Source organism: Aquila chrysaetos, chromosome 18 (genome assembly GCF_900496995.4).
Source record: "Aquila chrysaetos chrysaetos chromosome 18, bAquChr1.4, whole genome shotgun sequence".
In the NCBI taxonomy this organism is placed as follows: Eukaryota; Metazoa; Chordata; class Aves; order Accipitriformes; family Accipitridae; genus Aquila; species Aquila chrysaetos.
In genome coordinates, this window is record NC_044021.1 from 16,504,541 (window position 1) to 16,530,000 (window position 25,460).

The 25,460-nt window shown below is 44.3% G+C and overlaps 1 protein-coding gene and 1 long non-coding RNA gene across 2 annotated transcripts in view; one reads left to right on the forward strand and one right to left on the reverse strand.

Annotated features, from left to right (window-relative positions):
* Positions 1-333: 333 nt before the first annotated feature.
* LOC115353021 overlaps positions 334-25,460 on the reverse strand; it is a 58,570-nt gene continuing 33,443 nt past the window's right edge. Inside the window, exon 2 of the long non-coding RNA XR_005930800.1 lies at positions 334-494. This is a non-coding gene — a long non-coding RNA (uncharacterized LOC115353021). The remainder of the gene's footprint in view (positions 495-25,460) is intronic.
* LY86 (lymphocyte antigen 86) overlaps positions 16,928-25,460 on the forward strand; it is a 27,019-nt gene continuing 18,486 nt past the window's right edge. The window contains exon 1 of the mRNA XM_030041932.2: positions 16,928-17,240. Coding sequence (XP_029897792.1) covers positions 17,120-17,240 — 121 coding nt within the window. The 5' untranslated portion in view covers positions 16,928-17,119. The remainder of the gene's footprint in view (positions 17,241-25,460) is intronic.

The window sequence follows — 25,460 nt, forward strand, 5'->3', positions numbered from 1 at the left end:
GCCATGTTTTGCCCTATGACTAGTCCTGTTTATTTCTGAGATGACAGAAGTGGCAAATTTTGGCCCATAATATCTGTGTGCATCAGAAAGAGAGAGTGGAAGAGACAGTGAGAAGTGTATTCTCAGTAACCACCCACATACGCTTGCACCCCCACAGAAAAGAAGTCTCACTCTACAAAAAGTTATTAAAGATCTACAGGTTAATTGAGCTGTTTTGGAAGAACTGGCTACAGAATCAGTTTCATTCTGTCATTACAATTGGTCAAATTAAAAATCCAATTATATTTTTAAAAAATTTAAGAAGTCCAATAAAGACTACGATGGAGTCTAGGATACCCTCACATTTTTTTTTCCACACTGCCTTCTTTTATTGCATTTCATGAATATTGGCATCAAGTTTCCATACACGTAACTTCCAGATGATATCCTCCTTTTACAAGCTTGCCTCCCCTTCACTGGTTTTCAGCGAGCACTTTATATCCTAGGGTACCAACCTGAAAAAACATGAAGACATTAGTCAAGCTTAAAGAAAAAAAACAAACAAACAACAACAAACTACAAACAAAAACCTTCCAAAACCTACTCAAAAAAAAGTAGAGATAAAGCACAGAGGGGTTTAAAGCAGTCAAAAAGGCTGATTTTCCCAGACAAATTAGTGAAGCTTCTGGCAGGACGGAGATTAAAGTTTCCAGTCACGAAAAGGCCATCCCAGACTAACCCTACTTCTACAGCAAATGTTCCCACTGTCTTCACTGGGTTTGGGCCTTTCCTAGGCGGAGCCAACCCCATGAACCAATGGCTATGACATTGTACCTAGGATAACCAGACCTCTCCTGGGTGTGCTTCCAGACACTATGTCAAAACATGAAATAAGAGAACGCATACCACATGTGTATATATATATATATATATACACACACACACGCACACAGTCACAGGCAGACTTGAATAGCACAGTGGTGGCCTGTCCACGCCCTAGAGAATTCAGAGAATCTTAAAAATAAAACAAAAAATACCCCAAAGTAAAAGCCCCAAAGATCATTAAGATTAAAGCTCATTCCAGGCAATTTGGTGCAGAGGGCCAGTTCATGTACCATGAGTTCACACCAGACCCCTTTGAACAGCAGTGACTAGACAGTGTCACCAGCATGAAACTCCTGCTCAGTCCCAAAAGAGCCAGCAGGCTGGGGGATGCAATGCTAAGTCCACATCTGCCCAGTTTCCAGATCCTGTCACTGTTCTGCACAGCATATGGCAAGAGCTTCACACAAAGCAGGGCACCCAACCAGGTTTGCAGGGCCTTACCTACAGGGCAGCATGGGAGCTGCATAAGCACATGCTGTGCCAGACAACTGCAAGATTGAGAGCTGCATGAACTGTGTAACGTAGACTAAGCTGAGATGGAAAAAATGAAAAGAAGAGGAGCCTATCTCATTTTCCACCCTCAGAGGAGTTGTGGAGCCTCGTTCCAAACTACCAACATTTCTCCTCTGCATCTGTCAGGATGACCTCCTACTACCCCACAAACCTACCAAGTTTTATATATTCACAGCTTCTCTCCTTTGCTCTAGCTCTGAAGCACCAGATGACCAGCCAGCAGTAAACGAAGAGCAGGCACATTTTGCAGCCCATCTCTGTGGTCTGGGCAGCAAAGAGAAGCTTCTGAGCATGCAGGGAAGCAGACTACCTCCAGGTACATGTGGCCTCCTTTCCCTCTCCTGTGTCTGACACAGTCACAAATAACGTTTGTTACTGGCACACCCCCAGAGCTTGGCTTCAGCACCACCAAGGGAAAGGGCTCAAGCAGCTTGGACGATTACAGGACCTCTTTAGTTGGATTATTTTCTCACGAGTGAAACACAGCACACACTAATGCTCTCCATAGCACTAGTTATGAGAGTGAGACATCATTCACCATGAAAGCCGCGCAGTCCAGAACATCCAGGTGTGCAATACAAACTGTTTTACAGTGACATAAACAACACTGTAACAGGAGAACACCTCCCCACTGGCTCTTCCCCAGTCAACTGGTGAGGCAGGAAGCACCAGCACATCTGCACCATCCAGCTGGGACGTTCTGTTGCCACTCCGCTGCTGTGGTACAGCAACATCCTCCCTCTCAGCTGGCAGCTGCTAGGTAAACTATCTTTATAGACCCCTGCTGTCAACTTTGGTACTCTATCCCAGCCCCTGTTTTCTTTAGTTGGCTCAGCAATAAAATACCTAATGATGCTGGTGCCTGAATCATCACTGGACTCTGAGACAAATGTCTCGGGTCTCCCTCTGCAGAACTATCGTTCCAGGCTCTTTGCAGTCTCAGGCAGGCATTAACACCAGCATGTATGCCCTGCATGCTGTGCCCTGCTTCCACTAGCACGTTTTGCAGCAAGATAAATTGGTCTCACCACCTACTCTGCTGCAAGTACTCACTCTTCCTGGCACTTAAGAAGGAGTCTCCGAGTCCAGCAGAGCCTCCCTCCTGGAGGTGTGGCACTGCAGGAAGGAAAGCCAGCCTGGGTACTGCTCTTCGAGCAAATGGGAAGAGACAGCTGCTCTTGCTATTTCATTGAAAGAGCCCCTTCCCAAGCAGCACTGATTCCAGGGATATTTAAGTAGAATCAAGGTGAGATAAAGAGTATTATATTAATACATATATGTATTCCTCCCCCTTCCACCAACTTTACCTCCTCAACATCAGCAATTAGCATGTCTGACAAGAGATGCAGTAAGGAAACAATTTCAGGTTGAGCGCATCACGTACTGACTCACTGCCATGAAGCTCTACACTTCAACAGAATTCCTGGTGAACAAGGATGAAATATTCATCAGCTCGTATTTGTAAATGGCCCAGCAACATACTGAGTAAATGACCTCTGATGAAGCGCCTTGCATTAAATGGAACGGCAGCCAGCTGAAGCGAGGGAGCTACAAACTACGCATGTTTTGTCAGCACAGACAAGCAGCAAATACAAACAGAAAGAAATCTAGTTGGACTCATCATCTTGACAGTGAGAAACAAATGAGGAGCCAGCCTGTTCACTGCAGGAAGGACCCACTGGCAGTGCTGCCTGTAGCAGGAGTGAGCGGGGCAGCCTGGGCTAAATTTTATTCCCTGCCCTCTGTCACAAACAGAAAACGAAGCAGGCGAGGCAGGAGGGTAAGCTGTTTTGTTCTTCCCACACGTTGGCCCTGGTTCTTCACACCAGTCACCCCCATTCCCTGCACCTACACTGCAAAGCACCACACCACTAGTCCTTAAACGAGGGGCTTGGTCCCTCAGATGGCAAACACAAGCCTGCACCCTCCAGAGCAAATGAGGAACCTGGCCCTTCCACGATAGACACCTTGTGCTGGGCAGGGGCATCCCCACAATTTGCATTTCTTGCCTTGCCTGCATGTTTTGATGAGAGCCCCTGCAGAGAGGGAGCCAGGCCGTGGGAATTGGGGGGGGGGGGGTGTCTCGCCAAGCGCTGCTCTATCTGGGGAATTGGGGGGGGGGGGGGGTGTCTCGCCAAGCGCTGCTCTATCTGGGGCAACGTTGCCCGGTGCCGATTTAGGGAGCAGAAGGGTGGATTTTTCTGTCCTGCTTTCGGCTCTCATCATTATTCAGGATGCGTGATTCCCAGGGAGGTTGCCAGCACTGCACTGCACCGCTTGTGATGGTTAATCCTTGTACGGGAAAGCTCCACAATGGAAATTGTGAGGAGAATGCAAAATAAATTAGGGAAACCTAGCAAGCCATCGCCAGCCTCCGCAAAGCACAGAGGCACCCAGGCCCGGCCTCCCCCAGACCTTTTCCAAGCCACTTTCTTGAAATAGACCCTAAAAAAAAAAAAAAAAAAAAAAATCTGTTGTCGCCCCGGGGCCTCCCAGAAAGGTGAGCTCCCACCGCCAGAGCCAGGTGGGCGATGCAAGGCCTTTTCTTATCACTTATTAATTAAGCACCCCGCGGTAAGGCAGACGTACGCGCCGGCCCGCGGCCGGGCGGGAACCTGAAGGAACAGCGCCCCCCGGTGGCTCGCGGGGAAACCGGCGCGCGGCGCTTCCCCGGACACCTCCAGCCGCGCCCGGCCATCCCGCCGCTCGCTCCTCTGCCACACCGCCCGGCGGGGAGGGTCCGCAGCCCCTGCCGGGAAAACGCGGCTCCCAGAGCGTAAGAGAAAGCTTCGGTGGCAGTGAGGCACATCCAGGCAAAGCCTTAAGGGAAAACTTCCACGGTGCTTTTCTTCCCCCCCCGCGCCGGGGGCGAGCCTTTTGTGTCTTGTCCTTTTCATCGCCGACAGCTGTATGTGTCTCAGCTTCAACTACGTGGTTTAACCGACTCGTTAACAGGCTGCCTGCTCTGGCATCCAGAGTGCCGGTCTGAGCAGAGCACAAGTCTCGACTCCCTCCCTTGGCCTCTTCGAATTTGGGGGCCGCTGGCGAATCGATGTTTTCACCTGGGAAACTATCCCCAGTGTACACCTCCCCTTTGAGCCATTGCTGGCATCCACCTCCCCTGCCTGCAGAGGGAAGAAGGATGCCGCATTCAGCCTCAAGCAGGTGCTCTTTCATCAAAGACTGCCTTCGAAATAACTCGTCTCCTTTAGCATCTTTGCTGCCTTCTCTTGCTGCTCACATATTTGGTTAGTGCAACTGGGAGCAGAAGCATTTCCCACTAATGAGCCAGAGTCCCGTCCATCCCCTGAGAGTCACGGAGCAGATACAGTCCCAACACACACGAAGATAACAGAGGAGAATTCAGCGCCCAGACTCCAGACCTCGGTCACGTCACAGCCTCTACCCTCAGACTCCTGCCTGTCGTCCGTACCTAGCCTCATAAAGACAGGAGAGCGCTGGATGAGACAATCTGAAGGAAAACAAAACACTGTTTCGCCCACAGTGCTGCAGTGACTACAGCCATACCTACACCATTGGCATGACTACCAAGGAAGGGACCCATGCCATCAGTCTCAGTTGCTTTTCTCATACCTGGATTTTTAAAGATTTTTCTTCAGGATGTTCTCCACTCCAGTGAATAATTAGGTATTTCCAATTCTCTCCTCTCAGAACTTAAGTCATCTAAATAGAAATGCATATAAAAAAATATTTATATTTAGTTGTTTGTACATTTATTTGTTTATACATATATATTTACTTATAGAAGATAAATATTTGTCTTACATTTATGTAAGATACAGAAATAAATATGCAAACACATACACAGTCATGTTGACAAATTTAAAGGAAAACTATTCAAACACGTGGTTACTCAGTTCCTCTAGGAAACACCACAGCTCAGTTTCAGCCTTTAGAGCCCACAGCTATATCTTACACCAGCAACCCTGAAAATCAGGACCTTCCATAGTTATGTTTGTGCTTATGCATATAGAAGGGTTGATTTACACATCTAATTACAGGCTTCTAATTTTCAAAAAATTGTGGCCTGAACAGGAAGTCCCGTGTTTCCAGTTATACTACCCCAAGGGGCACTTCTCTACAAAGCATATCATCCAGTCACCTTGAAGGGATGTTAAAGCATTGCGAGTTGTTGACAGCCCATCTCAAAAATCTCTGCCTTCTGTAATAAAGAGGCCTCCCAATTCCCAGATATACTCAATGCAATAAAATTTCTGAACATCCCACATAAAGATGATAATGGAGCACCTAACACAAAAGACAAAAAAAAAAGAAAATTAAATGAGATTATATTTCCCCATCATGGCATCTGCATTAAGCTCAATAGCTGCTTATTTCTACTATAATTGTACCAGAGTCATTTTGAATTTCGTTTTCTTTATGCACCTTGCTCTGAAGCTGAGATATTTTGGGAAAAACAATGCACAAAACAGCACTTAAATGCACACAGCAACATCTCACCAGTTGCTACTAATGATGTCAGAGGAGGTCAGGTGGGCACAGAATTATGAATTGTCCCTACATTTGTACATTTTTTGAGTGACTAAACAACACCCAGGAGAATTGAAGTCTTCCTAGGACAGTAAGAACACAGAAAACTAAGAAGAAGGAATGTCTTTTTTCCTGCCACTTTAATTCTCTTTGCTTTCAAGCCCTTCCTCAGCCCTTGCCTTTTATTTTTCTGTAAAAGGAGAACGCAGTGCTAAGGAAAATCAGCTTGCAGCAGTGTTGGTTCATGGGAAAGCCTGCAGAAGCCACCTCCAGGCACTTCTGTAAGTACATTTTTTCTATGCTGGGCTGTCAGTTGTGCTGCTCTATTCTAAGCATAGAGCCATGGAGCAAGATGCTTGGGGTGGATTTGTTGGCAGATCAGTAGGGGCTCATAATATTCCTGCCAAATTCATTTTCTCATCTGACCTGAGCTTGACTTGGAACATGGATTTCCTACAGAGACAAGTTTGAGCAGTGCCAGGAATCTGAAGGCCAGGTGGTCTGCAAAGCTTCTCCCCAGGCTCTGCGATCCTATTTCCTCACGTCATTCTTTCCAGCCAGAACGGAGCTCAGGCTGGGGTGCTCACAGCAAACTGAGTCCTCAAAACCAATGCAATTGCTCCTTCCCACCACCACCAATCCTCTGGAAGAGATTGTGACAGAAGTGGGAGGAAAGATGAGCACGTTTCTGCTAGGAAACAGATTCAGACAGGCTTTGACCAAGGCTGCTAGTGAAACTTCTCTGCCAGAGGAAACTAAAAAAAAAAAAAACCACTTTTTCATCTCAGCAACATCCAAATTGGGCTTAGCTAGTCCAAACTGTTGTGTCTTTGCTAACGCAGAAAACCTGAATTTGCCTACCTGAAAGGGAAAGCTATCACAGAAAGACAGATAGATAGGCTTTTTTGAAGAAAGCTATCCATAGCCACACTGGTTTCTTGGGACAAGAAGGTCCATACATTAATTTTAGATCTCTGGCAATCTGCATACTAGAAATACCTTGTGGCTCTGATCCATACTGACTTCCATTAAGGAAACAGAAGCTAGAATGAGCTGGAAGCTCTCCCAGATGATGTTCTCTGAATATCCATTGAGAAAAAGCAGCCTACCCTAATATATTACTTGCCCCATCCCTAAGAAACTCTTATTAAAGAAAGCAAGTTTGGCTTCCTGAAGAGACACAATAGCATTGTCAGCATTGTGATGTGATATCAGGCCAGGACCTGAACCAAAGATGATCCTTTTCTCACTGTTTTGTCTCAGCAGCAGCCAGGGGTAATGCACAGATTAGTTGCCTACTTCTGGACAACTTAATCTTCCCGTACCACTATGGAAGGATCCCTGCTGTCCCACCCCTGACAGAGCAGGGAGTAGCAGTCTCATCCTAAAATGGCTCCCATCATTCTCTCTAGAAACATTAGAGAAGTGGCAGTGGCCCTTCACACATATAATCCCATATCTATAATTGCTGCCTTGTCGGCAAATTCCCATCACAGATTGCACTCGGCTCTATCCCACCCTCACATCAGATGCAATCCACACCAACCTGTGCCTGCTGGAGCGCCTGGCTGAGGTAGCAGGGTGGAGAACAGCTCATTGAACGGCACCCTTGGGAGACTGAGCAGAGAAATCAGATTTGGGCAAGTCTGAACCCCCTGCCTCAGCTGAAGCCATGCCTGTACCAGCTCTATCCCCTGAGGAAGGAATGGCTGTATAGCATATCCTTCCCCCCCACCTAGGAAGAAAAAGCCTGTACCAGGCTCTGCTCCCTCCTGTCAGACTTCGATTTGGTTGCAGCAGCCAAGCTCTCCCTGCACAATTACAATAATGCTCGACACAGAGGGAGTGATATCTTCCATCGAAGCAGCATTTGAAACAACAGCACGAGCCACCGGGAAAGTGACCTCCCTGCATTCTTGTTGTTGGCATCGTGCTGATTGCAAGGGGACACTCAGAAGCCCTGTGTTTCTACAGTCTGAGAACAGCAGGATAAACTCAGGAATAGCTTTACCAGGAGCAACAGCAAACTCCCTTAGCAAACACACTTCTGGAAGAATGTAGCTGGGAGAACGTCAGCAGCAGCTATGAAATTCATTTGCATCAGACTCACAACTTCTTGGCAGTAGGCTGACCAGTCTGAAATTCACTCCTAAAATCCATCAGAATCCTGTTTAAACTTAGTCTTCCTTCAGCTGTAGTTCCTTCACCTCCTTTTTTCCATGCATCCAAACAAATCCAACCTCACCACCCGTCAGTCAGAAAGGAGAGAAGAAATATAGGTGAGGGAATGCTCAGGTACTAAAAGGGAGCAAATGGCAAAGTAGGTCAATGAAATCCAAAATTCTTGACAAATTTAAGCCCTGCTTTCTTGCCTGGAAGGGCCGAGCTGCTTGTTCAGAATGTCTGTTGCTGGTACGAGACCTCCACTTTCTGCTCTGCCTTTTACAGCGCTCTCTGTGAACAGACACTTCTTCACATACCTGCCAGCACATGATTACAAGAACGTTTTTAAAGATCTCACGTCAGGCCTGTGTGGAAGTCAACTGGATCATTTTAGGGCAGAAAGATTATCAGTGCTAGGTGATCCAGAAGCACAAGGGCAGCTATTTTGGACATTCATCCCTGCTTGTGGACGATTATTCAATCCAAAACCCTGCTGAGTTGCCAAGTTCCCCAACACAATACTTGCATGACTACGAAATTTCACATCATGCCACTGTGTGCATTTGGCTATAGATACTTGATACCTATAGATATCACTTCCTGCCCTGTTGAGTCACCTGTAAAGAGAGTTTGTCCACAGGGCCAGAAACTCTGTTCCTTACATCAAACATTAACTAGTCCTTTGCTGAGTTGGCTCCACCACAAGGTCCCAGCGCATGTTATGAAAGGAGAGCCTGGACACCACTAAGCATTTCCTAGGCAGCAAACTGAGCTTATTCTACAGAAAGAGTCACTTCTCCATGAACATCAAGGAAACTCAGCTAGCCAGGATGGAGAAACATCCATTTCCACCAGAGTTACAAAAGCCAACACCGCACATCAGTTCAACTGTCCTGGTATGCCATTCCTTACTGCCTAACCAGTACAATTCTGCATCAATCCAAAGATGCACACCAGCACCGTAATGTTGGCAAACAAATTCAATCGATCCAGGAGGGCCACGGGGTATTAGATGCCATTGATCCACTGTGATCCTGATTCAACACCAATTTAAACATATTGCCTGCCCGAAGAGCTGCTCACGAGCACAGCCATGAAATAACACAGGAGAGATCGACTTGTGACATAATGAGACCTGCAAAGTGCATGCTAAGCCAGAGGCTGTTTCCTTAGCTAATTAAAGGTTGCTCACCAAAGCAGTTCCTCACCATATTGCTGCCACTGCCATGCGCTGAGAGGCAGCCCACCAAAGGGACAACACAACAGCATGAAACACCTTTTCTCACCCCTTCGAAGCCTGGGGTTGCAAAGCTTCTCCCATTCTGAGCTTTATCTGAACAAAAGGAGGCCACCCCCACAGCAGCTCAGGCTGTTAGCCCAGAAGTCCCCACACAAGTCCCTGCTTTGAACTCCAGCCTTGCAAGAAGTGAAAGTTCCTCAACCTATACAGCATATTCGGTAAGGGGAGCTTTCTGCTAACCGTGGTGCTTGCTCCTTGTGCTGAAAAAACTCCCCTGCTGGTATGCACGTTCCCACCACATTGTACCAGCACTTCCATAAGAAGCTTTGGACTCAGTGAAGTGGTATTTTCTGAGAAGAACGATATTCACTAGAAAATTCCCACCCACCTCAAAACCTGATTGCCACAGTAATAACTGCACAGCTATTGAGATCAGTTGGTGAAACCGAAGAGGAGAGATGCAGAAGCAGATAAATGCTTCTCTCTTTGCACCAAAGCTGGTTTTGTTGCTTCCACCCCTACTATGGTTTGAGAGACCACATGACTCCAAGATCAGAATTTCTTTTCGGCCTTAGGCTTGCGTACATTTGCATCATGAACATGCAATGCAAACCACAAATGTATGCACATATCATTGCCTCTGCTCTGAGTGGTGCTAAGTCTACTTTCCTCCTTCCCATTCCCTTATTCAAAGGTGCACACTGTGGACAAGTTGACAAACACAGCAACACTTGTCCAAAAATAACATCCCAAACTCTCAGGCACTCGTTCCTTACATGGACATATGTCATCTTAGCCACATTACAAGTATGGCCATCCTCTTCAGAGAGGACCAGAACAAACTCATCCTACATTTTCTTCCTGCATGCAAACAAATGGCAGAAGAATAGTATATAAAAATCACCTTCCTGCTCCAAATCTACCATGATCAAATGTTTTCTGTGTCTTTGATACTTCTTCCCTCTATGGAAAGAAGGTGCTAAAGAGAAGAGGCCATACAGGAGACAACCTATTTCTTTCCTTGGGGATGACACAGAGTTTGTGTCACTACAAAAGAGTCCCTAGCACAGCAGCACAACTGAGCAATAAAAACATATAGTGATAAATGAAAGCTGGAAACTAGACAACTGCTCTTACCTGGTTACCACCTGTCGACTTCATACCTGTGTTTCAAATGCTTCTTCTGCTACTAGTAGAAGTCTACAAGCCCCAAAAGCAGAACATTTCCACCTTGTCTTCCAGCACTTTATGAGTTAATTGGAGTTTTAACAGATAATCTGTGTTTCTATATGAAGATGCTATATAATCACAGCACAAAAATTGCATATAAGTCTTTGAAATATTGGACATATAAACGTAAGGATTCAAATGTTAAAAATCTAGAAGTGTTCATAGAATCATAGGATGGTTTGGGGGACCTTTAAAGGTCATCTAGTTCAACCCCCCTGCAATGACCAGGGACATCTTCAACTAGATCAGGTTGCCCAGAGCCCTGTCCAACCTGACCTTGAATGTTTCCAGGAATGGGGAATCTACAGCCTCTACGGGCAACCTGTTCCAGTGTTTCACCACCCTCGCCATAAAAAATTTCTTCCTTATATCTAGTCTAAATCTACCCTCATTTAGTTTAAAACCATTACTCCTTGTCCTATTGCAACAAGCCCTACTAAAAAGTCTGTCCCCGTCTTTCTTATAAGCCCCAGTCAAATATTGAAAGATCACAATAAGGTCTCCCTGAAGCTTTCTCTTCTCTAGGCTGAACAACCCCAACTCTCTCAGCCTGTCTTCATGGGAGAGGCATCTATCCCTCTGAGCATTTTTGTGGCCCTCCTCTGGACCCAAGGAGCATGGTTGCTTCATGACAGCAGCTTAATTTCACCTTTTCTCCATGACTGTCTACCAGTTTACTCCAGGAAAAGGCTGGTTTGTAACCAGAAGGAAACTGTACGAGACTTCACTTTTGCACGTATCTATTATAGCTGCATGGCCTAAGGTGTGTATGTTGGTGCAAATGCACACCCTCTCACTTGATAGCAGATGAACCAGGAACGTTTAGTCTGCAGATTCCAGGTGGAGTCCTGAAAAGATGTAACAACATACAAACTTAGTTTTCTGAACATTTAATATAAGTGATAAAAAGGAGAAAGTTCCTTCGTTTTCTCCATACCACTGACTACTCCCTTTTCCTGAAAGCTTTAATATTAATAAAAGCAATTAAAACTAGCAAGGTAGCTAACATAGTAGCCTGCTACTATTTAAGGTGTCAAAGTAATTAAAACCTGACCTGTATAAAACCACATAGGCTCACGCTACACAAACAGCACCGGTGTTTCACGAGGAGCAGGTACTCCTGAGCAGCAGTCCGACCCCAGGCAGCCACAAAGGCTTGTGCCGAGAGCATGCCAGGGCTCAGCAAAGCTCAGCTTTACAGCGCTCAAAGAAAGCACAAAACAGCAGCCCCGTCTGCCAGTCCTGCTTTTGTCAAATTTTGTCACTTCACAGCAGTCTCAGCCCCAGCTCTCGCTTTAGTCCTGGAGCACTTGCAGGGACAAGGGGTGATTGCAGGAGCTGGGTGCTCGCCAAGCAGGTGCCGCACTGGCAGCCAACGAGGTTGGTGGGTCCCAGAAACTCTCCCACTCTGTGGAAGCAAGAAGTGAAGGGAGAAGCCTCGGGAGCTCGAGGCCCCACTGGTGTCTGCTCCTGCAGGGCTTACGCCGTGCACGAGCCCCGTCAGGCACGCTGCTGAGAGCACAAGCACTTCAAACAGCCACAGCACTGTGGAAACCTCAGAAAACAACTCACCCTCTCTCAGGTGGAGCTGGAAAGGGGGGATCGGGGCACATTAGCTTGCACTGCGTTTCTAGGCCTTGATTTCTAACTAAAATATTAAATACACGTTATAAGCACAGTAGGAAAAGTTACCTTCACTCTCCTGAAGTCATCTCCTATGAAAAGCCTCATCTATTTGCTGTGAAATTTTCACTCGCTGTCTTTCACTAGCAAGGGACCCACACTATTTGCTTTCATATGAAGCAAAAAGCTTTTGTTCAGAGACAACTGCAAGAAAAAGGAAGAGAAATCAGTGAGGATTTTAAAGTGAAGCTTTCCTTGTGGAAATGTTTCATTGTATGATACAGCTGTACACAAAGATGCCAAAGGCAAGAAAAAAAGGGTTTGGCTTGAAGGAAAACTTAAACTTTGGTTATGACTCGCCTTATACTGGACTCACACAATAGAGTGAAAAAAAAATAATCTTTAAATAAAAAAAACTCTTATGAGGAAACCCCATTGCTGAGATCGGGTGAAGCACTATCCAGGTCTACATTTGAAAAAGTTTTGCAAACAACCACTTGGCTAGGAGCATAGGAAAAACAACATGCCCATAACTATTTTGGCAAAAGTCACCATGTAGGTGCAGTTGTACAAACGCAAGCAAGAGGCCCTGCTGGAGCACCGGGCCTCATGACTAGCTGAACCTCTGCAGGGAACCCAGAGAGCAATTAAAACAATTCAAGGGCAAGGATGCTGTATGAGCACAAAACAGAGCATGAAAGACACGTAGCTTTGTTGCTCTGGTATGCAGGCTGCACCTCAGATATGAAACTACTTGCATTAATTAGAGATAGGTAGAGGAATCAAGGCTAAAGTAGAATCATTTGCCTTAGCAAGTGTATGAAATAAAAAAAAAAGCATTGCCAGTATGAACCAGGTAATTGTAGGGGAGTTTGGGGATGTAGTCTTAGGAAGCTGCCTGGGCCTCAGCAACTGTATCAGTAATACCCTGTAAGGTCAACATTGCCTAACTAAAGGTGCTGGAAACATCAAATTTGAGTACACAGGTAGCAGAATTGAGACCAAGGGCGGGGGGGGGGGTTGGGGGGGGCAGCAAATTGCTTCTTTGCAAAGAGTTGGGGTAAAGAAAGAGAGATGGTAAAGGTAGGAAAAAAAGGATGGGTCCTGCAACAGAAAAAAAGGGGGAATAAGTCATGATATCAGCTAAAGAAAAAAGAGGTTGGTATCTTCTGACAGTAGGAGTGCAAGCACCTACAAACAGCACAGAAGCCACCGAAGGGAACCCCTGCAGACAACCCACACAACTCTCCATCAGGTCCCTGCCTGAAAGAATCAATGGGGGCAAGCAAAGAGTGACAGGCTTGCACTCTGGCACTAAGTATTGTGGGTGGGAAGGGTGGCAGAATTATAATAAAATAGTTGGGTGTGGTTTATAAGATCCGAGAACGAGTGTTATATTTGGTTGTAACTGCACAAAATGATACAATTGTAAATTAATGGTAACAGTGTATCTATTAATAGTATATCTATAATTAGGCTACTTTATAGTATGTTGTTTAATCAATAGATGTTGCTGTCTATTAAATCAGTTATGACTCAATATTGACTGCAATCCAAAAGAGGAGAATTGGACCCTGAAGTAACAAGGAACAACAACAAAAAAAAAAACCAAAGCCCACCTCTTTATTGCTATACTGTCTCCAAGAAGCTGGTACTGGCTATTGGGTATAGGTATGAGAGGCTACTGGTATAAGCTGCTTGGGGGTGGGAGGGGTGTGTGATTTGCTGATACAGTTGTATCAGCAGCATTGTATCAGCCAACCCAAGAAGTTACAGACATTGATGTAAGATTTATCTGCTTACTAGTCTGCTATCTTTGTATCTTTTACTCTTCCCAATTATATTACAGATATAATAATCTTCTTGATAAGGAACAAGAGGCTTTTTCACTCTTTAACACTGCAGAAGCATCCAAACAAGGTGAAGAGTGCTCTAGATATACGAAGCCACTGTCCCTCTTTAAGTAAATACCTTTCTTTACAGGCATTTTTAAGCTGCTTATCTCCATGGTCAAAACCTTCAGTCAGGCAGATAAAGAAACACACTTGTTGGCCAGCTAAGCAACCTGCCAAAACAGAATTCCCACTGCCAATACTGATACCACTTCGTTTAGATGTAGTTTCTCATCCCACAGGCTTCGGCTGTTTGAAAGGAAAGCAGTTCTCAGAACAGATGGAGTTGGTAATAAAGCCCTTTCTAGGAGATACACGGATTACACAGGGAATGAAATAGCGAAACAGTGGTGTCTGGAGTACACATTGTAAAACTTGAACCACTCAAAGTAAAATTCCCTTCCCACTGAGAACAACATGGTAGGGCAAAGTGGAAGCGACAGCATGGCTTTCCAAAACATTAGCTATCATGGCCGTTTCCCCTCAGAACATTGGCTACCCAAAAACTGCTTGAGACACATTCCAACCTCACACCCACAAAAAAAAAAAAAAAATCTTGTGACTTGTCATTTTGAGTCAGTGTCAGGAGCACTGCCAAAAAAAAAAAAAGGGATGAAGTAGCTGTCTCAAAAGAGCAAAAGAGTCTATGCACCAGACGGGGAAATGGCGCAGGCACTTGCCTGCATATAGCAGAGCTCATCTACAAAGTCGTATTTGATTTCCACTAGGGGATCTACCCCAGCCGTCCTGCTTTCAGTGAAGCAGGAAGACTTGTACCCCAGAAGTCCAGCATTGTTCCACTTTCCTGGGCTGTCTGCTTGTGCTTAGACTGAAATCTCTGCAAGGCAAGGCCCAGACTCCTGGGTATCTGCAGGCTGGCTACCACAGGGCTTCAGCAAAGACAAAAGACTGCTTTGAGTCAGCACTTCAAAAGCCACGAGCACTGTCAACGCTGTTCCAACAGGATGGGGTGGGCAGAGGGAAGGGGAGGTAAAGCAGCAGCCCAGTGTCCAGGTAAACCATTCTAGTCCAGACCAAGGCTCCATTTAACCCAGTAACCTGCTCCCAGCAGTGTGGGCAAGCAGGCATGCAGAGAAGAGTAAAAGGAGGGCAAGCCATGTATGGTATTTCTCCCCCATATTTTCCCAGCTTCCATGATTTTCATCTCAGGAGAGGTCCTGAGCCTGATTTGGTTTGTTTGTTTAGTGGGTTGGTTTGTTTAGTGATCCCCAGTGGGTCTCTCTTTGAAGCATTCGCCCTATCATTTGATTTGGTTTGTTCACTGTTATTGAGTAAAGCTGACATTTTAAATGAAGGACCATGATGATGTCATTCCTAAAAAAAATCTGGAGGTTATGTTCTCACAGTCCTGATCTGAAATACTTCGCTTTTCATATTGCTATATCCAATTTTCACTGTCGTTGTAGACCTTAGTGGGAAGGGACTTTTACTTTATGTGATTCTAGTTTAAATGTATTGCAGTAATCCTAGACATTGTCCCTCCTTACTATTCCCTTCACAATTGTGCTTGTTTTCATCAACTATCAGCTGGGTACAACCAAAGTCTAGTCAAACCAGACAGATCTGTAACCCAAATCTCTTTACATGACTCATACGTGTTCCATGCCTAAGGACAGTTGCCTGGATTCTCACCCTGGCCCTGGATGTATAATTTACCCTTATAATAGTTTGCAAAAACACAAAGCAGGCCTGAGCCTCGTTATTCAAAGCAAGGTCTCTTGGACTGCATTGAATTGGCTTTTAAATTTAATACATCATCGCTGAAATCTTGGCTCCCTCTTTAATCTATGGGATTACTTTTATTACTTTTGTTCAGGCCAGGATTTTGCCTGAGGAACAGCTCTACTGTTTAGCATTATTTCATAATTATCTTGTTAGGTGCTCTCCTGTTTACTAAAGTATGTAGGCTTTCCCCTCTTCAACTTTACTCAGCAGCAGAGCAAACGATACTCACAGCCTTCAGAGGAAGAAAGACTGAGATGGCCAAAGTGATCTTTTATCCAACTCTGTCATGCTACAGAGCCAATTTCTCTTTGCCTCCAGCTCAGAGAAGACTATTGCAGACATTTGCTTTAGGGTTGAATTTAGCTTGTAGCTTTTTTTCCAGTTGGTGCTCTGTCCAGGAAAGACCTTTTTGGCAACTGCAGTTTGAAATTCTATTCCAACCCTGGATCTTAAACTCAATCGGAGAAGTTTACTGGAGATGAAGCAACCCTCCCTCCTTTCCTTACTGATCATTCCCTGCCATCTGCAACAGCCACCGATTTCTACATAAAGCACAGCTTTAAAAAAGCTAGAGCAAATAACAAATGCGGTGTCACTAGTGGGGAGTTAAATAACCAGGAGGACAGAAAGAAAAAATTAAGTCTAGGTTTACCTGATTGGGTCTACTGGTAAATAGTATATTCCCAAGAACTATTGAAGAAAGTGAACATAAATGCAGTATTTAGCATAGTCAAGCAGAAAGGATTCCTTCCTCAGCATTTCAAGACTTGCTTATTTGGTGTCAGCTTTATCAGACACACCTCCCTTCCCTTTAGCAGACAGATTAGTTACTAAGAAGAACATATAAATCAAACTGACTATCTTGCAAAATCTGGTCTGACTTTGTATGATTAAGATGGGGTGATTTGGATCACAGTGTATTGCAGCCAGAAGGGCTAAATAAGCCTGTCTGAAGTCTTGACCCAAATGCTTTGACTTCAAGAGGAGAAACTGGCAGCAAGAGAAAAACTAAACAGTTTACTGCATTGTTCCCGCAGGCACCGAGGCAGGGCTATGCCGTGCGGTCAGTAAGTGTGATTAGCTCATTTGTCATTAGTTTAAACTAACATGAAGCAGAAAGCAGAAGTGTAAGCACACAGAAATAGCACCCTCCAATTCTGATTAGCCTCTTGTTTATACCACATTGTGGTAAGCTAAGGCTGCATTGGCTCACTTAACCCTTCTGCAGGCACGAATGTAGTAACTCCTCTCTCCCTCGGAGAAAGGAAGGAACACCTCCCTCCACAGAGAGTTAGCAAGAGGCAGAGGAGTAATCCTGCAAACTACCACCACCATCATGAAGACATCAAACATTCTTGTTCTCATCATAGTCCTGCTTTACATCAATGCCAGCACAGAATGGCCTACGCACACAGTCTGCAAAGAGGACAACTTGGAAATATATTACAAAAGCTGTGGTGAGATTCTTAAAATTTCCATTTTCTTTTTAGCTGGGCAACCAAGTTTTTCTTATGCAGCGAGAGAGGTTTATAAGCCAGGCAATGAATGGAAGGGTTACGTTCCCAAGCCAGCACTGGGTTTCACAGCTAGAATATTTTTTAGTCTTTCAAATATAGCTGGTTTGGTTCACATACACACTTACAAATAAATCTAACTGTATTTAGATAGAAGATAATAAAGAGGAAATAATATAACCTAATTCAGAACAATAAACTGCTGTCAAAAATCTAGTCCAACATGAAAGAGATGACTAGGATTTTTATCTTGAAATTAGGTTAAATAAAAGAGGAAGACCCTAGGTCTTTATCTTTTTTACCCCAGGGATGACACACACTCTTCAACGCACTGATGTGCTGTTTTCCTAACGTGCAGCAAGGCTGTGGTGATGTGCTTTCTGTCCTCCCACTTGGGAGCGACAAGGGACCCGGCGTGACAGTGGGAAGGATTCGCGTTCTCTGCCATTGCCACCGTGCTTAGCAAGACTTCAGGAGCAGCACTTAACACAGGCATTTCCCAGGGAGCATAGGGTTTTGTTTGTTCTTTAAATCTGTAGAGAAGAAAAGGAGCAAGTGGCACTGCAATGACTGAAAATGAATTCACTGAATGGTGCCTGCTTTCCACCTCTTGCTTTGCTGGCCTTGTGCCTCTCCTATTGTGCTGATCTGCTTTACAGCTGGGACAAAGGGAATTAGATTCACAGACGCCTCATTCATTTTCCGCACGTGATGTGAAAAGCGATTCATGGCAAATGAGCCCCCTAGAGTTTGTTTTTCCAATTCATCCTGATACAAAGGGTTTCCCAGGGGGCTTTTTCTCCCCTGTAGCTTTCATGCAGTTTTGCACACCCATTAAAATAAAGCCAGTGAGGGACAAGAGAAGTAAATAAATATTTGTAATGCTATTCTTTACTGGCCTGCTCCCAGGAGACTAAAGTCAGGCTTCTCATACTATAAATGGGTATACTGCATTAGGAAAATATTTAATTAGATATTGAATACAAGCTTTGGTATTACCTTTATTTTAGTAAGAATTCATTGTATAAGTTAATTCTGTTCCCTCAACAGGTCTCAGTTAGCATGAGATGCCTTGACACAGAGGCACAGGCTACAGTTTGAGTCAATTCAAATGATGATGAAATTTGTCTGCTGGGCACGTGTCAGTCAGGCGTTGCTTCTTACTATGCACACCAGTGGCCTAGCTAACAAAATGCATTTGTTTAGAGCTTGTGTGTCACTTACCTTTCTGTGTGTGGCAAACCAAAGTAAGAGGTACGTTCATTCAGGAGGAATTCACAGCTTGAGAAGCACAAGCCAGAGATCATACAGGTCAGGTCCCAACACAGAGTGGTTTTCTGTTCTCCTGGGCATAGCTATGGGAGATGAGATTACACAGACATGGAAAAAATGCAAGAATTAAATCAGGTTCCTTGTTTGAAGCCCAATTCCTCGCTCCCTTACAGCTCTGGCAGATTCAGTTGTGGCAACACTCGCAGCTGCTGTCACAATGTTCTGCCCTGCCTTTTTCCAGAGGCTACCACACCTGTAGCATCAGACCGGGATGCCCCATCTGCATCTCTGCTGACCCAGTTCATAGTCTGGTAGCTTGCATAAAGCAGAAAAATATAAGGTGTTTGGGGCTGAGCCCCCCTGAAAAAAAAATATGGGTGGAGAGGATAAATCCAAATCAACCAGCCTCCATTTCCTTCAGAGAAGGCACTGCTCTTCCTGAGCTCACCGGCAAGCTCACAACAGTGCCAGAGGTGCCGATCACCCTTTCAGGAGAGGAGCAGCTTTGTCCCCGCTTGATTTCTCTGTAAACCACCACTAAATGGGCAGAACATAGCTTCGTTCTTTAGCTGCGTCCCTCCAATTGTTCTCACCCAGGAGGGAACGGACATGCTAGTGCCTAGGTTTGACAAGACCCTTTCCCAACAAACCTTCTCACGACAACTTTGTAATGTCAGCAAGCACAGAGTCGATGCTAGGCAGCTGCCCATACTCTTTAGCTATTTCAGGGGAAGACTGTCCTGCGCATCTCTTCAGTCTGAGAAATCCCCATGGTATTTCCTGCTCCACTGAAGATGCCAGAGGATGACACATTTTTTGGGATACAGTGGCCACAGTGAGGTATCTAGTATGAAATCTTGGGTAAAGGATTCCCTGTTGGCTTCAAGAGGGTCAGGATTTCACCTCTACTGTTGTTACTATAAACTCTAGGATGTTATCAGTGAATCAGGGTTGAATCAAGTAAAATTTAAGTTGAGATAATTTTAGCAAAGTACTTCACAACTTTATTTCTGGAACTGAATGCCCTCTATCAACAGATTAATAGAGTTCAGTCTGAGCATCTAAAAAGGAGCTAAGTGTTCATTTTTACTTTGCAGTTTATCGGGTCCTCTCCTAAAACGCAGTAAAAATCTGACTAAAGCCGAAAATATGAGTTAATATAACTGTGATAAATGTAGCAGAGAAGATTAGGTGCATAACTGAAGACAGAGAAAGAGTAACAATCTCCTGTACCCAGGAGCAAGTCCCAAGTCCCTGTCACAAGCACTTGCTCTAGCTGCGTGCTGCCCCTATAATGCGTAAGATACAGGCATGCATCAAGCCCCCCAGCCTCAGTCCATGCTCTGGATCCTTTAAAAGGATCCCCATTCCCACCCAGCTACATCAGACTAAACATTCAGTAACCGGGACCCCGAGGGATGCATCAAAAGAAAGAGCTGGACAAGACCCCATTGATCGGTATCATGAACTTGTAAAAAAGTCATTTAAAAGAAATTGGACAAAAAAAATTTCAGCAGCAAGTCCATAGTGAGAAGCTCAAGCTGAGAGACAGGTGGTCTACAAGTAAAGTAAATAGACAGTATGCTGCCTCCTCTATATAACCACAGGAGACATAACACCGAGACAGTCTATAAATACAGCAAGACATTTCCCATCAGTGCCACTCTTCCTCCCAGGAAGAGGTGACAAAAATGAAGGAAGATCTCAAATGACCACAAATCACTTTAGAAATCTGGGCAGGGATCCCGAGATAAAGGCAGCACAGGTTAACATCTCTGACTGAGAAAAGAGAACTGTAATTGGCAAGTCTATGCAGAGACATGAAAAGAACCTGCTACACAAATGGCTGATTCCTATCCCCTTTAATTTCACAGTGATTTTTACAGTAATAACGCTTTTGATCTTTTCCGCTACATTTTAAAAGGCAATTGTCTGGGAAGGGAAAGGTGGGAAGGCAGTGGTAGCAAAATGCCCCGAGCAAATTCCAGTGCTATTTGAGTGTCAGTCACCCACCTCAAAGTGCAACACGCCATGCAGTGAGAGACTACAAAATGTAATTCTTCAACACGTCTACCAGCACCTGCTTCCAGACCATTCATGTAAGCCTAATTGTCTTAATTAGCCATGAAAACATTCTTACAATGTAGTGTTCAAATGGGGCCCTCTTCATAGGGTAAAGCAGGCAATTGCTGCTGCAGACACATGAAAAACATTTTCCAACTATTTTTACAGCTCGCTCTCGAAATGTTAGTTGGGCCTACATCAACAAGTCAGTATTTCAGAATACCTGGGTTTGTTTCAACCAGCAAATCCAAACCAGTATGCTTGGTGATTAATAAAGCTCTACGTTTAGATTAGGACCTGGGGGATTTCAGAGCTGCCTGAAACTGTAGATTTCTTGACAGTGCAGAAAAGCTTACTGGTAAGGCAGAAGGTTCTCAGAAAGGGTCTGGAGACCATCAACCATTAAGGACTTTTTTCTGTGCACAGGAGTAAGTAACAGGGAATTTCAGGGAGATCTTTGGAAGAGTCAAAGTAGTAGTATTTGAAGATGACAACTTGAGAGATATTCTCTAGGCTTTTAAAACATTGTTCAGACCCCATGGGATTTTTTTTTTTTTTTTTTTTTTTTTTTTTTTTTTACTATCACAGACAAACATTTCCCAATTCATATTTGACTTTGCTTTTTCTTCTTTTTCCATTTTAAGCAAGGTTAATAGCCATCAGCTGAAGTTTCAGGAGAAGGAGCAATCAATCAGTATTCATTTCAGCCTCCAGAAACTAAATACGAAACTTCTTACTTCTTTACAAGTTTTATATCTGCATATCTACAGATTTAAAAATAATAAAACATATTTAGGGATACAGATAACTATTTGCTGTAATTAATATCTTTTGCTAGACAAAGAAGCAGTGCCCTATGGTCAACTACAGAATTATTTTTACATGCTGATGCCTCTTCCTAAACAGAGCAAAGTTAGACTGAACTTACATCCACTGAGCTCCATGACTGCTTGTGTAGCTCAGTCACACTTCAGGCAGGGTCATTTCTATAAACCTTTTTCCTGCCCTACATTGATACAGTAGGAGAGAGCAGCACTGCCCACTTCAGTACAAGCTTGCACTGGACTGTGTTTACAGATAAAGAAACTCTCATTTGTATGGCTCTTCTTAAAATTTGTGAGCTCAGATTTGGATCTCCACTAAAACGGCCCCTTGAAGTCAACAGGGTTACTCTGGTGTAGAACCTGCTCTGTTCAGATAGCACAATATAAACACCCTCCTGTTAAACCCTGCTCTGAAGGAACTTTTCAGTGCATAAAAAAAAGAAAAAGTAGAGACTGATTGAATTACAATTTTCTGATGATTTGTCTGTCCATACTGAATAGTTTCAGTTTTACTAGGGTCCCCCTCACACACTCAGCCCATCATATCCTTTCTTCTACATACTGAGAGATCAAATATACTATTTCTCTTTAAATCTTCTTTTTCCTTTTTTAAAAATAGACCTGTAACACCCTTCCCTGCTCAATCAGCAATACCAACTTGTAAACAAACCTGCTAAATTGTCATCATTGTAGCACTAATTTTACACATCACTTTGTTTTCTATGTCAACCAATATTACCAGTCTTTTTTCCTCTCTGGCCACACACTTACATGCTTTATTTAAAGGATATAAGTCATCCGATAGCTTCAGCTGGCAAAGAAAAGTCTGCAAAAAATTCTCACCTCATGCATCTTCAGGACAAACGTTCTTCTAGACACTTGGTAAAAGAAGGTTCTTTTTCCATTATTCTTTGTTTCTTTGGCAGACAGATTGGGCCAGATGCTTCTCTTGGACTTATTTATTTATTTCCCTCAAGCAGTCTCCAGCAATTGCTTCTGCTTCTAAATTATTTAAAGCCACACGACACCAACTCCCCTCTGATCTTTTGTTGCATAGATTGCTAATGGGCAAACAATCAAAGAACTTAAGAATTTCACTTGAAAACATTTTTTGTTTGCTTGCTCTGTCCAAGCCATCTTGGTGTCATAGCCTTGCTGCTATACTCATCTGGTATAGCTTGCTTACTCCAGGAGGAAGGCCAGATGTTGACATGTTTATTTCTGGCACCAGATCCTAACAAATGGAAGCTATCACCAGAATCAAGGTAGCATAGATACGAGTGCACATACAAATCTTGGTTTAAAGTTTTGGTCCCTCCATGAATTAAAACTACCTCATCTGTTTTGTTCTCTACTTCATTAGAGAGGATTAAAACTTTCTTTTCCTATGTGACCTCTTAAGGTGATTCTGATTTAATTTTACCTCTTCTTTCAGAGAGGAGAAAGTATTTAGTAAGTTTTAAAATGTAAGTTATAAGGAGGAGCAGGAGACAATTTCATACCTCCAAGGTACTCTGGCAAAAGCATTAGGTTCAGCATCTAGACTTTGAACCATCTAGCAAAATCAATATTAATGCTTTCACTGAGACTAGTAGTGGAGAGAATTAACCTCAGCTGAACATTTCCCACCATGCTTTAAATTCTCCCATCTAATTTAGTTCTCAGAGGTTTCCTCACAGTGTCCATTTCTTCACCAGATCAATGAAGGTCCCGCATCACGGACTGCAGAAGAGGGTTGGTTGTTTGACAGTCCCTCCTGCTTATCTCCAGCTGCTAAATCTAAACTAGTAGACACATTTTCCACCTATTGACTTTTGCCATGTCTTCAGTTGTTGTAGCCACTGAGTGACTAAGGAATCACAAGCAGCAGGGCTAACAGCCCACGAGGCAAGCCATAGGAAAACGTGTTCTCCCCTTTGGAAACAAATAGGAGAGATATACCTGGAAAACTGTGTATTACCTTAGAGTCAAGGAGTATTGTGGGCAAGGCAGAACTGTCATTTGCTACTGCATGCTAAATTTGAGTCTCTATGGAGGGAGCGGTCTAATAAACTAAACAGGTAAGTCACAGCTATGTTTACAGTTTGATGAAAATTTGAGATTAGCTTCCTGTATTACACAAAGTAGAAATTATCAAAAGGCACATTCATTGCATCAAGCAAGAACATACCACAGTTGCTCATAAGTGCTCCATTGTAAAACTTCCTGTGTACGCGTATGAAGCACTGCTAGGCTTTCTTGACATTGCCACACCATCTCATCTAGAGCTGTTATCAAGGCCTCAAAATATCTCTGGACCCTACAATGCTTACAGTTTACCAAAGAAAATAGAGGCAGGAGATCAGGTTCTTGCAGTAATTTAACATCCATCAGCAAAAATATCCAGAACGATCTAAGAAAAATTAAGACACCTCAGAAAAATGCAAAAAGGACTTCAGCACTATTATGTGTTGGTGTCACCGCACCAACTTCAAGGAGGCTTATGGCAACCTAAAACTAGGGAGGAACAGTGGCCATCAGGGACAAGATACCTAAATACCCTGTACAGAATCACCATGTAACAAATCCAAAACCTCTGATCTGTCCCAGATGCTGCTTTTAGACTCAAGAGAGCTTCCAGTTGCCAAAAGCTAGGAATCTTGAAAGCTACCACAAATTAATTCAATGCACCAGTTTCTTCTTCACCTGAAGATGGATGGCTCCTGTCAAATGATCCAGCAGTGATCAGGCAGGCGGGAACCCAGTTAGTTTCCTCAGCAGAGGGAGCATGCTATTCTAATTATAGCTTACTGCCACGCTCCTGCAGTGGATTTCAACCCATCCTGAGAAAATGAGAACATTTAGCCCATTCATATGCTGCTGATTACTGTTCTGTATAATCAGCGGTAAAGCCTGCTATCCCAGAGCATGGCATGTGTCTAACAGCAGGGCAGTTTCTAGTAATGTTTGGTTCTATTTCTGACACAAGTCTGCAAGTCTGCTGTGAATCCCCAGCCATACTGGCAAGCACTGATGTCCAGAGATCTCTGTCTCAAGTAGAGCAGCATAAAAAAAGTGATAAAACACATGAAGAGAGGAGACAGATCTGATTAGGAATACAGGCAGTTACTGTATGCATCTTAGTCATGCAGCGCATGGTGTTTTCTTACCAACAGAACAGAAGAACAAAGACTTTCTCTCTCTAATACATTCCCTGCTGGGCCCAAATTAATGCAGCATTTTCTTGTTACACTGCTGTAGCTGAAGCCTGCCCTGCCTCCCTTTCTCTCTCAAGCTAACTAGGACAAATCAGGATTATCAAATACAAATAAAGATCTGTACGTGCTGCCTCTCAAAGCTGGCATCTTTCAGTTTTGTCTTCTCAAACAGGCTGAGACAAAGCTTTGTCATACCACACAAAGCACAGAAACTCCCTCTTCCAAAAACCACCGCTGGCAGAAGGAAGGTCTCCGTGAACCTTCAGACACCGGGCCTCCCCTCGAGCCCTGGCAAACAGCTCTAACAAGCCTGCTGTCAAGAAAGGTGGTTCGGGCAGGAGAAGGCAGGGACGCTCGGGTCAAGCCTTTGGCAAGGCTGCTTTACAGATGCTGGTGACACCCCCACGCCCACACACAGCCCTCCAGCTGCAGAGAGCCCCCCGCACCTCCCGTCTTTACAGCTCTCCGCACCACACAGCTCCTTGCCCGGGCCACCAGCACTGCCACGGCCACAGGTGGCAGCTGGTGACCCCAGCTTGGTACCAGGCGAGTCTCTCCCTCTCTTCTCCATCTGACACGCTTCCAGCCCTCTGCTCGTGGGCTCAGCCCTCCATCCCGCATCTGTTCCTCGCCCCGCAAAGGCTGCTACTGTTGCAGTCAGTGCCCCAGCCACACATTTGGAGAAGCTGCCAGCCTTCTGAGTTACTGTTTCTGAATATTTGCAGATTTGGACATCAGTTATACTCAGCAATGAGTTTTATTTGAAATAGAAAGAGACGAAGTCTTCATTCTTTATTTAAACTAAT